Raw genomic sequence first — 17,440 nt, 5'->3', positions numbered from 1 at the left:
TTAAACTATAATGAATATTACCAGTCTATACAACGTGTTTTAAATTTTAATCGGTTAAAGACTAGTACGCATGTAACTGTCGTCCTTTAAGCAAATATTATAAATATTCAATATTTCAATGCACAAGTGCAGTGAGGGAAAAGGGAATTTGTTTCAACTTTCAAGCATTGTCCGAACAAGGTTGGTCGCTTCTCAAGACCCGTATTTTCAAGGAAGTTGAGTCATTTCAATTTGAAGCAAGTTAAAGTCTTGACTTTTCGTTTCTTGTCTTTAATCATATCTTCAATCTCAGACTACATTTATTTACAGTAAACAAATTGCGCTCTAAAGTCACAACTTCCTGATTAATTCCCCATTATAACACAATATTATTGCTTGGAAACTCATAAGACTCAGAAGAAGAGGTTCTTCAAGAACTGAACCTGGTCACTCTCAGTCACTAGAATTGAGTAGATATAGAGAGGCAAGTTTCTGATTCATTCAACAAGTTGTTCACTCCAAACTTTGGCTTCATTCATATGCACAAAACAGATTACTAAGGAAAAAGACATGACAGCTCATTACAGTCATAAATCCCTGCCGTACTTCTTCCTAAGGCGTTCTCTCACGAAATCATTCCGAGCTTTAATACGGGCTTGTTGAGGAGCGACATTCAGGTACGAGATATGCAGACCGGCCCCGAACAATACCGCCCCCGAGAGGAAACACAAAATGGTCCCTCTAAAACTCGCCGGCCACATTGACATCTTTTTGTATAGTCTATATAGTCTTTAGAGAAGAAAAAAAAAATCTGAAACATCATTTGTATTTTCCATCACCAACATACTCCAAGAAGAGCTTTTGTTAATAGTTAGTTTTGTGGCATTATCATGTATTAGGCACTTGAACTATAGACACTTGTCTATTTGTAAAAAAATGGTATTTTCGATTTTTATTTTATCAGTAACGTTTAGGATCGTACCTGAGACACGCGTCGCTGAATTGGCAGAGCTCCGATCCCGATCCCAAACGTGATGCACTAAAACAAGGTCTCAATGGCAATCCAAACAATCAACGATACAACGACACTCAATCTCCAAAATACCTCTCTGAAATGCACAATCTCCCCCACTTCTATCAATTTGTCTAACCTAATATCAGAGAATATGTATACAGACATTATGCTCCGATTGCGATACCAAGCTCGATTCTATAGTCCAATCCAAAAAACGAATGATAGAAGTAAAACAGTTCTCGATCTCAGAAATACAAAATCTCCTCAAGAACACGCACACAATTTGATCAAACAAGAACGAGACCAAACCTGTTCTTCGTCGACAGCGAAGGAGGCTCTTGGCGAGAGAGAATCGGCACCCCTCCGTTAAATGACCAGCGTTCTACACAGTTCTCAAACTGAGACAATCAATCAACTCGAATTTCAGGTCTTCAAATCAGAGAGAGAGAAAAACGGTCTCGATCTTCAATTTTTTACTGTTTTTTTCTCAGAATTCAATTTTTAATAGTTGGGTTCACCAGTTTACGCTTCAGATATCCTACAAAAGCCCCAATAATGAAAACACAGCTAATGGCCTAAAATAATTTTTTTTTTATATTGTAAAAACAAAATTAATATAAAATCAGACAAAAATGAACTCGAGCATTGTCATTTGATGGCTGTGTCTCATATGTCTCCAGAAGTTTTGCCGAAGTCAGCTTTGAAAACCTAGATATATTTCTAGAATTTTTTTAAACGAAGTCCCTACTTATATATATACGTGGATTCATTATCATAGACTCTTCCAACCTGATCTTCCAAGTCTTCAAATCTTCCAACCTGAGTAAAATAGTTATAGTATCTCACGGTCAAAGAAGCTTGATGTTTCTTTCTCTTCTTTATCTTCCAATTTAAAGACTAAAACACATTTAAAATAAACTACTATTTCATATAAAGAATCAAAGTTCATGCATGATTTTTTATTTTTTGAAAGAGAAGAAAAAATGACTAATGTTATTAAATAAGTGTATGAAAAATCTTTCCAGAACACACATCAAAATTCTTTCGGAAATGCTAATTTTGAATCTCATTGTGAACCCTAGAAAGCCCCAATTTTCACAATAATTTTCGTACCCAAATAAAAATCAAGTAGAGATATCAACAAACTTTGAATTCCATCAATAAACAATAAAGCCCAAGTCAATAGAGGTCGTAATTTGAACCCTAAGGCGAAATCCCCAATTTTTTTTAACATTACGAAAACCCTCAGTTTTAAATTTGGTCCAAAGAAATATGAAATGAAGTAGGAAAATTCACTCAATCAATACCACAACAACAATCACTAGACCTATAAGCTAATTCAAGCCTTAATTTCACCAAATCCAAGCGACATCTTAAATTTTTCACTTGGATTTGCGAGCAATAGAAGAATAAAGTTTTGAACATTCACCTTGAAATGGTATTGAGGCCTCCCTCCAGCCTAATGTTGTTTAAGTCTATTCCTTATATTTTTATGTATACTAGGGTCTACACAATGAAGACGAGATAGAGTGACTGAGTATGAGAGAGAACGGAAGACAGAGATAGAAGGGTTGGGAAAAAGAGACAGAGAATATGGGTAATAAAGTAGTTGTACGGGTTATGGGTTTCTGAATTTGACTCAATTCCACCGTTGTACATTCGTAGAGTGCTATGGCTCTCCGTCCTCTCTCCGCCGTTGGGGAATCTCCGGCGGAAGCGTCGATTGCTTCGCGTTCTCGAGCGCGAAGAAAATCTCTGAGACTTCTCGGAAGGAATCGAATAAGTGGAAGCGAAATCCACGGATATGGCAAAATGGCGATATCAGCTCCTTCTCCGTCTGGACCTTCCTGGTTCACGCCCAAAATGATTCGATGTTTGGTTGCAATTTTTATTTATTTATTTATTGCAATTGATGTTTGGTTGCTGATATGATATCGCCGTGTCGACAACAGAAGAAGGGTAAAAGGAGTTTAATATTAGTTTTTATTTTTTTAAATTAGATTATATATTAAATTAATATTTTATTTTGTAACTTTACCAAATTATCCTCGAAACACTCATCATAGTCACTTACTGAAAACGTGACCATATTCTCATGAATGCAGACTTATGAGAGCACGAATGCTATTTTTTTGAACTGGAGAACATTTATCCAAGAACTGCTTTAGATAAGCTATTCTTCTAATCTATTGGTGCAAAAAAATCAGTATTAGTTTTCATAACACTCAGATATTGTACAAATGCTTTAAATAAATCAGTAATCTAATGGTGAAATAAATCAGTAATTGTTTTATTCTGTGATGTGTTTCAAACAACACGAATCTGCAACACAAGCTTATCTTTTGGCTTGGACTGTTCTCAGAATTATTGTTCAATTATATAATTAATCAAATGACATCTGTCATTAGTCTAAGCCTTGAATCAATTGTTGACCCTGATTTTCTTTGAAAGAAAAAAGTGGCTGGAATAGTTTCTCTGACCAAAGAAATCTGAATCGTATCAGACATTTTTCTCAATAGACATTAATGTTAAGAAAGCGAAACATGCAGATATATCATTATGACGTATAACCATCTGTTTTAGAATCCTCAATTGTTTTTCCCATTAACCTAGCAACAAAAGTTCATCAACAAGTGCGAACCTATGCTCAACTAATTTTAATTCTTCTTTTTTTAATTATATTTGACGAATTATTTTTATTTTTTATTTGACTTTCCTATTTCAAAGGATTCTGTTAAATTGTTAATTAATCTGAAATTTCCTGATTCAAAAAAATAAATTAATCGGTTTCAATTTTTATTTTGTTTCCATGTTTTTATTAAATAAATGCTAAATGTATTGCAGCTTTATTAGCTATGATTAACATTTTTAATAGGGCATTAAGGGCAATTAAAAAAAAACTTTTAGTTGTGCTGTTTAAAAAAAACGCACGAGTTTCTATCAGTGTAATAGTTTTTTTCTTTTTTGTTCAATTTTAAACGAAGAAAATAATTAATATAATTGTACAACAAGATTAAAACTTCTGAGGGAGGCATAAGGGTTGGTTGTGTATAAAGATGAATGTCTGATGTAAATTCCTTAGCTTGCAATGCCCTTGATTCTGTGTGAAATTCCTTTTGGATTTATGAATGTCTTTCATGTATTCAAAACATTTGTCTCAGCTGATTTAGTTTCGTAATTTCTTTTTGTTGTAATTGAATGCAGCATTAGCCACGTGTAAGCCTATGAAGAATAGCGGCTTAAAACTATTTTAACAGTTTTTGACGAAGGTGACCGTTGGATCATATCCAACTGTGACTTGAGTCCTAAGCTTTCTCCAAACGGCTTTAAATAGTGCTAGGATGGGCTGGGTTTCTGTTAGAACGTTTTCTTCTGAGTCTGAATTAGAGAGAGAAAGTGAGAATTAGAGGGAATTGTAAGCATAATTTAAACGATCTTAATTAGCCAAGATCTTAGAACTAGATGATTTACACAGAACATTAAGGATTGAGAAAAACCTACCTTGATCCATGACGGGAGTGATGGTGACGGCAGCGGATGATCACCGGAATTGGTTTCTCTCTCTTGACCTCTTTAGACTTCAGAGCTTTCTTTTGATGGCAGAGGAAAACTACGTAATAGGTTGAGAGAGGATCAATCCCTAGGGTTTCTCTTTATATAGACTCACCATCAGGGTACAATAGTAATTTACCTTTTAATTAATTAACCAATAGAATTTATCTTATTTATTATTAAACCCTAATAGGTAATACACTTGGGCCACATTATTTTCCACATACAAAGCCCACTAATGGGCTCTAAGAAATATACGGTCTAACATTCTCCCACTTGGCCCATGTGTCATAATGTACCTAATAATTTTATAATAAACATAAGTGCGCATAGTATAAGATAAACTCGTCATAAAATTGGTTACATCATAAAGTCTCTATTAAGTATGAAAACTAATACGGATCATAGCGGTTGTACGTCAATTTATCGACATAGTCCCTTCCATGTATCACAATACTAGCTTCACACCTAACATGACACGTAATAAGGTATTCATAATGGTCCGAATCTTGATCATATAATGCATTCATGTATATACTAATCATAATAGAAAACAAGATTCATTACTTCATATCAGAAACAAAATAAACGAGCTCAAAGTGTCAATCCCATAAAACATAAATTGCATCAAGGATGACATCCAAGGACCCCCATTCTTTCGACATGATCAGAACCTTAGGGGGCAATCCTTTCATTAATTGATCTGCAACCATAAGCTTTGTGCTAATGTGCTTGATCGACACCCTTTGTTTATGAATTTCTTCTTTAACGACATAGTATCTTAATTCCATATGGTTAGCACCTTTCTAATACTTGTCATTAATGGAAAAGAAGATTGTTGCGGAATTAACATTAAATTTTCAACGGCTTGGCGATAGTGTCGACAATTCCAAGTCCTGAAATAAAGTTCCACATTCATAAGCCATGAACTGTAGCCTCAAAGCATGCTACGAATTCAACTTTCATGAAATAACGTTGCACTATTTTTCATTAAATTGCTCATTCGGTTGAAAGGAACAAATAGCCGAAAGTGGTCGTATTCGGCAAAATCTGAATCTGAATTTCCAATCACCTTGAGGTTATTATATTTTTATAAGTGAGCATACGATCCGTCAATCCTTGCAAATACCTCAGTAGTTTCTTTGCAGCCTTCCAATGATCACAAATAATTCTTCCATTTGTCCATCTTGAATCTCTCTAGAACTTTATCAATATATGCTTTCTGAGACAATCCCAACCATCCTTGTGATCCATCACGAGATATTTCTATCCCGATCACGTAGGATGCCTCACCCATATCTTCATTAGAGAGAAAATCTTTGGTTTGACGTAATAAACCAAGATCGTTAGTAGCAAGCAAGATATCGTCAACATACAAAACCAAAATTATAAACTTACTCCCACTGATCTTCAGATATATACATCGGTCAACGATGTTCTCTTTAAATCCAAAAGATGTGACAGTATCGTTGAACTTGAGATACCATTGTCGGGAAGCTTGTTTAAGTCCGTATATTGACTTCTTCAATTTACATACCATATGTTCCTTTCCGTCAACCACAAAACCTTCAGGCTGATCCATGAACACTTCTTCATCTAAATTCTCATTCAGAAAGGCAGTTTTCACATCCATTTGATGGAGCTCTAAATCATAATGAGCTACCATAGCCATAACAATCCTCAGAGAGTCCTTTTTAGAGACAGGTGAAAAAGTCTCTTTGTAATCAACACCATCTTTCTGAGTAAAACCTTTGGCGACGAGTCGAGCCTTGTGTCTTTCGATATTGCCATTTGAGTCGAGCTTGGTCTTGAAGACCCACTTGCACCCGACTCTTTTACAACCTTCAGGCAATTCAACAAGGTCCCAAACTTCGTTGTAATCCATTGATTTTAGCTCTTCTTTCATGGCGTCTAACCACTTAATAGAATTCTCACTTTCTATGGCTTGTGAAAACGAAACTGGATCATTATCAATTCCTAAGTCGTATTCCGACTCTTGTAGATAAACCACATAATCATCAGAAATAGCGGATCTTCGTTCTCTTACAGATCTTCTTAATGCGAGTTCTTGTGGTTCATCTATGATAGGTTCATTTGGTACGACATCATTTAATGGTGCTTGGTCGTTAATTTGTTGTTCTTGCAAATCATTATCATGGTCAACATGAACAGGAACAACAACTTGAGAAGAAGGTAGAGGCAAATGTACTTGCACTCTAACTTCTTGGATTTCCATATTACGTGGTTCCAAACTCCCACTGATTTCACCATTTTCGATGAACCTAGCATTACCAGTTTCAACAATTCTCGTACTATGGTTAGGACAATAGAATCGATACCCTTTAGATTTTTTGGATAACCAATGAAGAAACCACTGATTGTTCTTGAGTCCAGTTTCCTTTCATGTGGATTATAAATTCTTACTTCCGCTGGACAACCAAAAACATGCAGGTGCCTTAAACAAGGTTTTCTTCCCGTCCACAGTTCAAAAGGTGTCTTGGGAACTGCCTTACTGGGAACCCTGTTCAATAAATATACAGCGGTCTATAAAGCATGCATCCACAAAGATTTGGGTAAAGAAGAATTGCTTAACATACTCCTAACCATATCCATTAAAGTACGATTACGCCTTTCTGCTACACCATTTTGTTGTGGTGTTCCTGGCATAGTGTATCGAGCACAAATACCACGGCTTTCTAGGAACTTAGCGAATGGACCAGGGCACTGTCCACTTTCATCATATCTTCCATAGTATTCACCACCCCTGTCAGACCTGACAATTTTCACCTTTCTATCTAATTGTCTTTCAACTTCATTGACAAACACCTCTAGGGTATCCACCGATTGAGATTTTCATGCAACAAATAGACATATCCATAACGTGAAAAGTCGTCGATAAAAGTGATGAAATACCTTTCTCCACCAAATGATGAAACGTCAAATGGCCCACATATATCGGTATGTATAATTTCAAGGAGCTGTGAGCTTCTTGTGACTGATTTCTTAAGTGTCTGTCTTGTGTGCTTTCCCTTAATGCACTCAACACAAACTCCAAGATCGGTAAAATCCAAATTAGGTAGGATATCATTCTTTACCAACCTTTCGATTCTTTCTTTGGATATATGACTCAAACGTTTATGCCACAAGTAAGCAGACGATTCATTAGATAAACCACGTTTAGTACCAACATTATGATGCACGGTTAAAAGAGTTTCAGCAAAAAGGGTATCAAGCTTTAGTTTATACAAACCATCACAAAGAATACCATAACCCAAGAAAAGATTTTGTTTGAATAAACTGAAACATCCATTCCCAAAATTAAAAGAGTACCCAGCTTTATCAAGTTTAGATATGGAAACCAAATTGCGAGAAATAGAAGGAACATAAAAGGTTTGAAAAAGGTCTAAATGATGCCCAGTGTCTAGGAATAAACGATAGGTTCCAATGGCTTCAACTTGGACTTTGGCTCTGTTTCCCATGAGGATGAATTTTTCATTTTGGCTTATGGTTTGGGTCGTAAGAAATCCCTGCATCGTATTTGAAACATGAATGGTACAACCAAAATCAAGCCACCAAGTATTATAAGGAACTTCAGCAAAATTTGATTCGAAACATACAAAAGCACTAGGCTTACCCTTTCTTTTGAACCATGCCTTACGTTTTGGGCAATCTTTCTGCCAGTGCCCAGTCTTTTTACAGAACCGGCACGCATCTTTGCTTAGTTCCTTCTTCTGGATTTGGACAGATGACTCGTTAAGCTTTGATAGTCCTTGCTTGCCCTTTCCAGTCTTCCATGGTTTCTTTCTAGCTCCTTTATGACCAACGAGATTGGCAGAATGATTTCCCGATTTCTTAAGCCTCGCTTCCTCTTGAATGAGCATACTTTGTAATTCATGCACATTCCATTTATCCTTCAGAGTGTTGTAATGCACATGAAATGTGCCATACTCAGGAGGTAAGGAATTGAGGATGAACGTTACTATGAAATTTTCATTCACTTCCATTCCCATGGTCTTCAGTCTTGCTGCAATGTTCTTCATTTCGACAACATGCTCATGCATGGTACGAGAACCATCAAACTTCATGGTGGTTAACCTACCCATTAGTGCCCCAACCCGTGACTTATCAGCCGAGTCGGACAGAGAGCTTTCTTCCACAAACTTCATAAATTCCTCAGCACTTTCAGTTTTCTTAAATGTGGACTTGATGTTGTCTTCTACAGTCATTCGCATAAACATTAGGCTCAGTCTGTTAGATCTTTCCCAAGATTTATGGAATGATCTTTGGTCAGCGCTGCTAGCATCAGTTAGAGCAGCAGGTTTCTCACTTAAGAGTGCCGAATCAAGATCCAGAACACCGAGGTGAAACTGAACTTGTTCAGACCATTCAGAGAAATTAAGACCATTGAACTTAATAACAGACGTGGCTTGCGACTGAAGAGAAACAGGAAAAGAGGCTGCAAAATAAATAATATATGCTCACACATTAATGCTTTGTGTGATAAACCTAATCTATAATACAGATTCAGAATACGTAAAGTAAACATAAGGTATACATTGAAGTCACCTTTGGGCAGATCAACAATATATACGATGAGGTAAACATAATTGATGCTAAGAAAAAAAAAATTCACATAATAGGTTATTGACATACTTAAATTAGATATATTTGCAATCTTTGGATATACTAAACATACCTAACCAAGAATATCAATTTACCACGATAATGTTCATAAATTATAAAACAAATGATCAACCTTTGGGCGATCCATAAATATTTTATAACCATGAACTTCAATTTACTCATGACACAATATCATAACGTCATTTACTTTAAAAGCATCACATAAACATGAGTAATTGAATTTATTTTAATTTGATATTCAAAACATTATAATTTGGCCACTTTGGTGACTAACAAATTAATCATAATATGGATATCAAAATTAAAATATAAAATTTTTTATTATGGCAAAATAAGATTTATCAAACCATGTCACTTTGGTGATCAGATTCAATAAAAACATTAAAATGCCACGTATAAAATATTATCTTACAATTGGCAATATAAGACATCATAAAACCAAATCACTCTGGTGATCAAGTTTAAACAAAACAATAACTTTAATTTGCCAAAACATTATATTCACTTAAAAATCGAAACTGCTGAATTAATTCATAATAGTCAACAGACTTGATTGACCAAGTAAAGGAATTGATTTCATCAATCAATGGTTTAATATACCTTATGCGGAAAACACATTCATAAAAAGTTTAATATTCGTAACTCGATCTAATACATAAAAGCATAAAACAATAAATCATAAAGAAAAACAAATAGGCTGACAAACAAAACTTGCAGAAAAAACAAGAGAATGAACCAAATACATAATTTCATCAAAATTAAAACAAACTTCATGAATTAACTTTCACGAAAACCCACAATAATCAATCAAACATCCAATATACGTTTCTAACTTCATAACTTTATATTCAAGCACTAAATTTCAATGGCCCACTCATACGGCACACTGCCAAAGAAGAATGATGTTCTTAATTCTTATCCATTAAAGAATCAGTGAGTATTTCGAAACATGAAAACAATCACAACAAAAACAACGGGATTGATACAGATTCAATATTTGGGAATTTCGAAAGACAATCACAAAACGTAACTCGATCGGATCCGAACAAAATAATAGCAACACAGCGAAGATGATTCATAAACGGAAAATAACTAATTCACAATCAAGGCTCTGATACCACATGTAAGCATAATTTAAACGATCCTAATTAGCCAAGATCTTAGAACTAGATGATTTACACAGAACATTAAGGATTGAGAAAAACCTACCTCGATCCATGACGGGAGTGATGGTGACGGCAGCGGATGATCACCGGAATTGGTTTCTCTCTCTTGACCTCTTTAGACTTCAGAGCTTTCTTTTGATGGCAGAGGAAAACTAATAGGTTGAGAGAGGACCAATCCCTAGGGTTTGTCTTTATATAGACCCACCATCAGGGTACAATAGTAATTTACCTTTTAATTAATTAACCAATAGAATTTATCTTATTTATTATTAAACCCTAATAGGTAATACACTTGGGCCACATTATTTTCCACATACAAAGCCCACTAATGGGCTCTAAGAAATATACGGTCTAACAGGAATTTCGTGTTGATCTCAGAAACGCGATTTGGGGATAATTCTAGGTTTTTCTTTTCTGGTTTTTCAATTCTCAGTTGTAATCTGTATTTCGATTGATAGTAGAGATCGGAAGCTGGTTTAGGTCGTTTGTGACCGAACCAGAGTAAAAACTTCGTGTCTTCTTCTCTTATTTCTTCTGACGACGTCGACGAGCGTTTTTCTGGGTTTTCCGGTAATTGAGATATCTCAGTTTAGAGAACTCAATTCTGGGAATTTGCGTAACACTTTTCATCAGCTAAAAAAGTTCAAAATTAAAATCGTAAAGGGTACTGGGGATTCTCATTACTCGCCGGTGATCTTCTCCGGCAAAAAACATAGTGGCAAGAATCTAACTTTAAAACCCCCAAAATTAATTACAATTAAAACCCCCAAAATACATTACAAACTCAGTAGCCCTAATCTATGGTTTGAAATCTACGGATTGAACGCAAAGAAACCAAAAGAATACAGGTAATACCTGAAAGTGAGCTTGAGTCAGCTCATCGCTTAGGCGTAGCTGAAATTCACCAGCTCGGAAGTTCAAAACAACCCCAACACAACAAATAAGAAACAAAAAAACAAAATTTAGACAACCAAACTCTATGCACCAGAACATGAATTCGATTTAATAAAAGGAAAAAAAACCTAAAGAGTATAAACGTACCTGTATCTGCAAAAGTCGTGAAGACGAAACCTAGAATCGGTATGTGGAAATTTGCGAAGCCGATAATACTAGAAGAGGTCTCAGCGATTTGGGCGAGCTGAAAGTCCGTCTTCAAGAATCAAAACTGCTTGAACTTCCCATCTCTCTTTCTCTCTCTCTCTCTCGATACCTCTTGGTCGTAGGTTATTCAAAAATTTAACTCGATGCATTTAACGTAGTGTTTGGTTTTCATTCCAAAAACTGTTTTTCACTTTTTGAATTGAAAAAATTGAAAACAAAAAGTGAAAATGTGTTTGTTTTAATTTTTCGGAAAAAAATTTCAAAAAATTTTGAAGTTGTTTTGTAAAAGAGTAAAGAAAACTGAAAACAAATAAAATGTGTTTTTGGAAAAAAAAAATTTCTTATCTTCTCTCCTCCTTCTCCTCATCTTCTCTTTTCATTTCCTCAAAAACAAAAATGAAAACTGTACCAAACACTTTTTTCAGTTTTTTCACTTTCTCAAAAACAAAAATGAAAACTGTACCAAACAGTTTTTTGAAAACAACTCCAAAATAATTTTTCAGTACAACTACAAAAATTAGGAAATAGAAAACAAAAACTTTTTGAGTTAACTACCAAACACTAAAAGTTTGTTTTAACTTTATACCCTCTTTTAATTTTCATTTCCTTTTTTATTAATATATTCAGCCAAAATTAATAAAAATATTAAAAATTACTTAAGTACCCATTCTTTTCAAGGTTCGCCGTACCGTTACCGTTACCGTATCGGGACCCCAATTTTAGGGGGATACCGCTTACCGAAGAGGAACCCGAGGGGGATTCTGGAAAAAAAAAAAAAGGAAACCGATACCGGTAGGAACCCGTTTACCGGAGAGGAACCCGAAAAAAATGTAGGAACCCGAGGGGGATTCAGACAAATAGTTTTCATAGTTCATACTTCAAACAAAGGTTCATACCAAACATAAACTGAGTTCTTAAACAAAAATACCATAAGTAGAGTATAAAATTATTACAACACGTACGATAAAACACACTAATTATAAGTGGAGTATCTCGGGGGTTGAAATCTGCGTCGCCTAGATCTGCGATGTGGAGTATCTTGAGTGTCTCCTCAGTCGTGAATGAAGAATCAGTCGACAGCTTTGGCCAACCTCTTGATCCCGGAGTGCGATCTTCTTGGCTCGGAGGACCCCGAAGATTCACCGGGACCTTCGTCTATTTCTTCGTCAGAGTCCCCTAGACTTTTGTGAAGGTCTGCTCGCATCGACTCACACAAACTCTCACGTTCCTTCTTCTTTTGAGAGCGTACGTAGAGTAACTTCTGCATTTCCTCCTATACTTCATGAGGAACCTAGTCGCACATCTTCACACTTTTTGTCTTCTCTATGTTCGCCAAGTGATTTTTCACACGAGTGATTCCACCACCGCTAATGATGTACCCGCAAAATTTGCATTTGCTTGCATTCGGTCGTCCTTCGACGGGCTCGCAATACTTGTATGCCGGGTCGGACGCCATACTTCATAATCATAATCATTTCAATTCCACATATTCACAAATCACCATAACAATCATCAAATTAATTTCAATTCAATATAACCATCACAATAATTATCCAATTCATTTTAATCAATACTTCAAGTAATTCAACTTAATCATAACAATAATCATCAATTCATAATCTAATGAAGATTAATTCAACATTTCAAGACTATCATCATGACAATAATCAAATAATCTCGAAATTAATTAAAATTCTACAATATCATCACAATAATCATCAATTCATATCACCAAAATCAACATAACCACTCCAATAATCATCAAATTAATTGTAATCAACATTTTAATTCAACTTCATCATGACAATAATCAACTAATCTCGAAATTAATTAAAATTCAACAATATCATCACTATAATCATCAATTCATAAGAAAAAATTGAAAAAAAAACCTATAAAATGAAAAGCTCGGATGATACCTCTCGGGTTCCCCGAGATCTGGACAAAATCGGCGGCGGCTGGGCGGGATCCGGCGGGACGTAGACCGGAAGTGAAGGAATTCGCGGGATTTGGACGGGATTTGAGCAACCGACGACGAGCAGAAACGGGATCCAGTCGGGAGGGTTTGCGAAAATTTCTTCCTCGGGAGAGTAGGGTTTCCCGAAATGAGGACCAACTCTTTTAAACAAAAAACGGGACCCGGTCCGGTCCGGTCCGACCGGGATTCGACCGGGTTTGGTTCACGGGACCGGTTTTTGCAACTCCCATCCCGGTCCCCTCCGGTTCAGGGGATCCCGGCCGGAACCCGACCGGAACCCCCCAGGATGTCGAACCTTGATTCTTTTAACCCTTTTTTATTTTTATTTTAAAAAAAAATAAAATAAAAAAACAAATCGCCCCCCAAAACCACCGTGCTCTTCTTCTCCTCTCCTTCTCCAACGCTGAAACCAAAACCCAACCTAGACAACCAACGTGAAAAAAAACCCTTCTCCAAACGGGTCTCTCTCTTCTCTCACTTTGGTTTCCTCGTCTCCAAACGCTGATTCTTTCTCCGCCTTGGTCTCCAACCTCTAGTTCTCTCTCCACCCCAAAGGTCTGTTTTTTTTTATTTCTTTTATTTTTATATATAACGGTGGTGGTGAACAAATTGGGTATGTTTGGAATCTGGAACTAGTAAACTGAGGAGAATAGAAAGATAATATATTATATTTCATGGTGTTTGGTGTCTAGAAAATTTGAGGGAAGTAGATTGGGCTGTACAGCTCGAGAAGATCAGATGTCGTGCCTCTGACGGACTGAAAATACTTTTATAGTTGAAGATCATATGGAATCTTTTGTTTCATTGCAAGGTAGAGGAATAATAAGTATGTAGTGTAGGTCGTGTTTGGGTATAGAGTTTGTATTGATATGTATAAGTTATGGCAAGGAAATGTTTATACAGCCCGTTGTAAACTCCTTGATTCAATGAAAGGGCCTAATTTTTCATGATCAAAATCATCTCTGTTTTTTTTAATTGGCCACGCATCTTTTAATCGACATTCAAGAAATCCCAGTGATACTATGAACTTGTATAGAATATTGAAAAGTTGAAGGTGATTGTACCAAGACTTCAACACAATACACTTCTTAAAGTTGGTGACTAGGGTTTGATATAAAAGCTATTCCCATCTGCTTATATTTTCCATAGGCGGTGTGAATTGAATTTTTGTTGATGGAGTTTCATTTTCTTGAGAAAATGCATAGAAAATGAAAATTCCATGTGTGGCTTTCTACTGCAGAGTAGATTTGCTCTAATGACTATTAGAGTTGAATACTCTACTGATCATTAGAGTTTCTATACTCGTCTGTAGAGTTTGAGGTAAAAACTTGATGTGAAAAAACTACTCGGAAACTCGACTGACGAGTAGAGAAACTCTAATGATCAGTAGAGCATTCAGCTGTAACAGTCATTAGAGCAAATCAATTTTGTTTCTGATAATCAGAAATGTAAAATGCTTTAGCTGTAAGCTTAGGAGAAAAAAATCAAAGTTCACATAGGGAGATAATCAGAACTTGTGTCTTGGTTGTTTTTTTAGGTACTCCAATGAGTTCAAGTTTTTGACGATCCATTATAGAAGCGGAAAAACAACGAGAACAAAACGAAAAGAATGATGAAGAGTCCACGGACGAAGAGTGTGGAATTCACGGACGAAGAAGAGAATGGAAATGATGATGGTTCTATAATGCGTCAGAAGAAGAACATGAAAGTGACGGAGTCATCAACTGATCAAATCGTTCAGGTAAAAAAGTTCTTTTTGAAATTAATTTATTCAAAAAAACACTACTCGCGAGTAGAGTAAAATTTACCGATCGATAGATTAGAATTGTGCTCGGATTTACTGCTTGGTAGACTACTCTACTAACCAATAGAGTAAACAATATTAATTAAAAATAATAACTATAATCTGTTTGTTACGTTTTTTCAAATGAAAGATATAGAAGCATTGAAGCCAATTTTGAAGGAGGACGATCATTTCCCGATGAAGATCACCATAAGTAATTTTGATGAGTATTGCAAACTAATCAAGAATGGTCTTATCAGGAGGGATTTGGAGGTTCTAAAGAAAACATAATTCAGCCATCTTCTTGATTTTCCTAAACAATACCAGCACTCGAGTCAAATGATGTGGTACTTTATTCTTTGTCAGATTAAGACAAAGAAGAAAAAAGAAATGTGGTTGATGGTTAATGCAAACCAATGAGATTTTTTAATGGAAGATTATCAAATCATTACGGGGCTCAACTATATTATATGTTCCAAACAGACAAAAAATCAAAGATGAAGCATCTCATAATGTACACCTCGCAATCGAGTTTTTTTTGGTAGAAATAAAATCAACAGTGATAATTTGGTGTGTGAACTAAAAAAAGGACCCGAGAGAACAAAGAATATCAACTACGACAATGTTAAGACCGTTCTTCTTTTATTTTTGAGTGTTGTCTTATTCACATATGAGAAAAAAAAAACTATGATTGAAGATTGGATCGCTGGACTAGTTGATGATATTGAAGTGTTCGATCAATTCGATTGGGGTGTTGAATCGTACAAGTGCACACTGGCGGCTCTTAGGAAGGACATAAAGGCTAAACTAGAAGAACGGTAAAAAAAATAAAGAGAACACGTATGCGTTCTTAGGATTCGTACATGATTTTCACGTATGATTTTCATGTTGTATCGATATTAGTAGTGGTTCTACTGAGAATTATAGATAATCCACTGGTTGGTAGATCAATTAATCGTGGCTTTACTAACCATTAGAACTGATATACTGGTCAATAGATTAATATGTATTACTTTACATGTATTAAAATACATTTTTCTTGTAGATATTGATATATGAGATGTACCCACAATAGCAAAGAAACACGATGAGTTGATAAATGAAAGTACTTATCCACACATTTTACGATGGAAGACTATGAAGTGGAATAAACGAAAATCTCATAAGTTGAGCGATATTTCCAACACAATTAGAATAGAAGAGGTAAGTTTATATAATAATGTTCCTATATTTTTATTTAAGAATAATTTAAACCATAAAAAATTTATGATTTTTATCTTATATACAATGTAGATTGATAATGATAAAAAAAAAATTGATAGCCAAGACAATGATTATGATGGTGTATTGGATGACCGTACTTTGATGCTAGATTGTATTATTGGAGGTGCAACTATAGTGAGGCGAGTTAGAATCTTAGGCGTAGATGACTCGTGAACGGCTATACAGCGGATCGACCTAATTGTCGGCAAACAATATATTATAAGGGTGTTTAGTATAGGGCATTTGAGAATATCATGCTTGTATTTATTTTTGGGCGCCAACATTCTTCATAATGCGCATGAGAGATTGTAAACGAAACTCCTGATTAAGACTATTAGTGAATCTGCAGCAGTAAAATGGTTGTAGCTCTCGCATTAAGAGTAAATCACTATAAATCTATGCTTTGTTTTTATTCTTTGTTATTTATTGTTTTTTAACTAAGTCGAATTTGAGGCTCAAATTTAACATTAAAAAATAGTAAAGTAGTTTTTTTTTAATCGTAAAAAAATATAGTCGCTTAAAATTTATACTAAAGCTAATATTATGATACTAGTCATGTCATTATAATAATACTAATACAACTAAAAAATATTATCGATATTCATCAGCGCATCAGCGGTGTGACATGTGTAATGCAGTGAGTCCCACTTTGTTTAGAACCAATGAAAAGCTGCCACATCATTGTTAACGCCGCTGATTCTTCTAGAATTTATCATTACTCTTTTGATATTTTTCCATCGAGATAATATTTTTCTCTGTAACAAAAGCATGTATACCCGGTGGTAGCTAGCTTGGTCTAGTGGTAATCCCACACATACCTCGACGGAGAGGTCATGGGTTCAAGCCTCCATGGGATGCAGGATGCAGAATGCATGCCCCTATGATTTATTATAAATTATGTAATTTTGGCTAATAGTGCCACATGCACTTTGCACCGCTAATATATTATGTAATCTTGA

At 35.4% G+C, this 17,440-nt stretch overlaps 1 protein-coding gene across 14 annotated transcripts; it reads right to left on the bottom strand.

The window, feature by feature from the left end:
- Nucleotides 1-230: 230 nt before the first annotated feature.
- LOC149383714 (bric-a-brac protein) lies at nt 231-11,592 on the bottom strand. 14 transcript variants are annotated; one of them, XM_089629158.1, is made up of 6 exons: nt 11,398-11,592; nt 11,212-11,250; nt 1,784-1,813; nt 1,304-1,392; nt 962-1,130; nt 234-790 (listed from the first exon to the last, which is right to left on the bottom strand). In XM_089629158.1, exon 6 carries the CDS (start codon nt 744-746, stop codon nt 567-569), a length of 180 nt encoding a protein of 59 aa, XP_089485284.1. In that variant the 5' UTR covers nt 747-790; nt 962-1,130; nt 1,304-1,392; nt 1,784-1,813; nt 11,212-11,250; nt 11,398-11,592; the 3' UTR covers nt 234-566. The 14 variants fall into 14 exon arrangements, with proteins under 14 accessions (XP_089485287.1, XP_089485284.1, XP_089485283.1 ...); XM_089629157.1 differs by having other exon boundaries at nt 1,304-1,376; XM_089629160.1 differs by lacking the exon at nt 1,784-1,813.
- Nucleotides 11,593-17,440: the final 5,848 nt, after the last annotated feature.

This window comes from Urtica dioica, chromosome 10 (genome assembly GCF_054948205.1).
Source record: "Urtica dioica subsp. dioica isolate 48M chromosome 10, U.dioica_male_clone48M_v1_H2, whole genome shotgun sequence".
NCBI lineage: Eukaryota > Viridiplantae > Streptophyta > Magnoliopsida > Rosales > Urticaceae > Urtica > Urtica dioica.
Note: the sequence above shows the minus strand (reverse complement) of the source record. Positions and strands in the feature narration are given on the sequence as shown.

What these genes read in the sequence shown, in the direction of transcription:
- LOC149383714 (XM_089629158.1), bottom strand. Translation starts at nt 746, where the DNA reads ATGTCAATGTGGCCGGCGAGTTTTAGAGGGACCATTTTGTGTTTCCTC.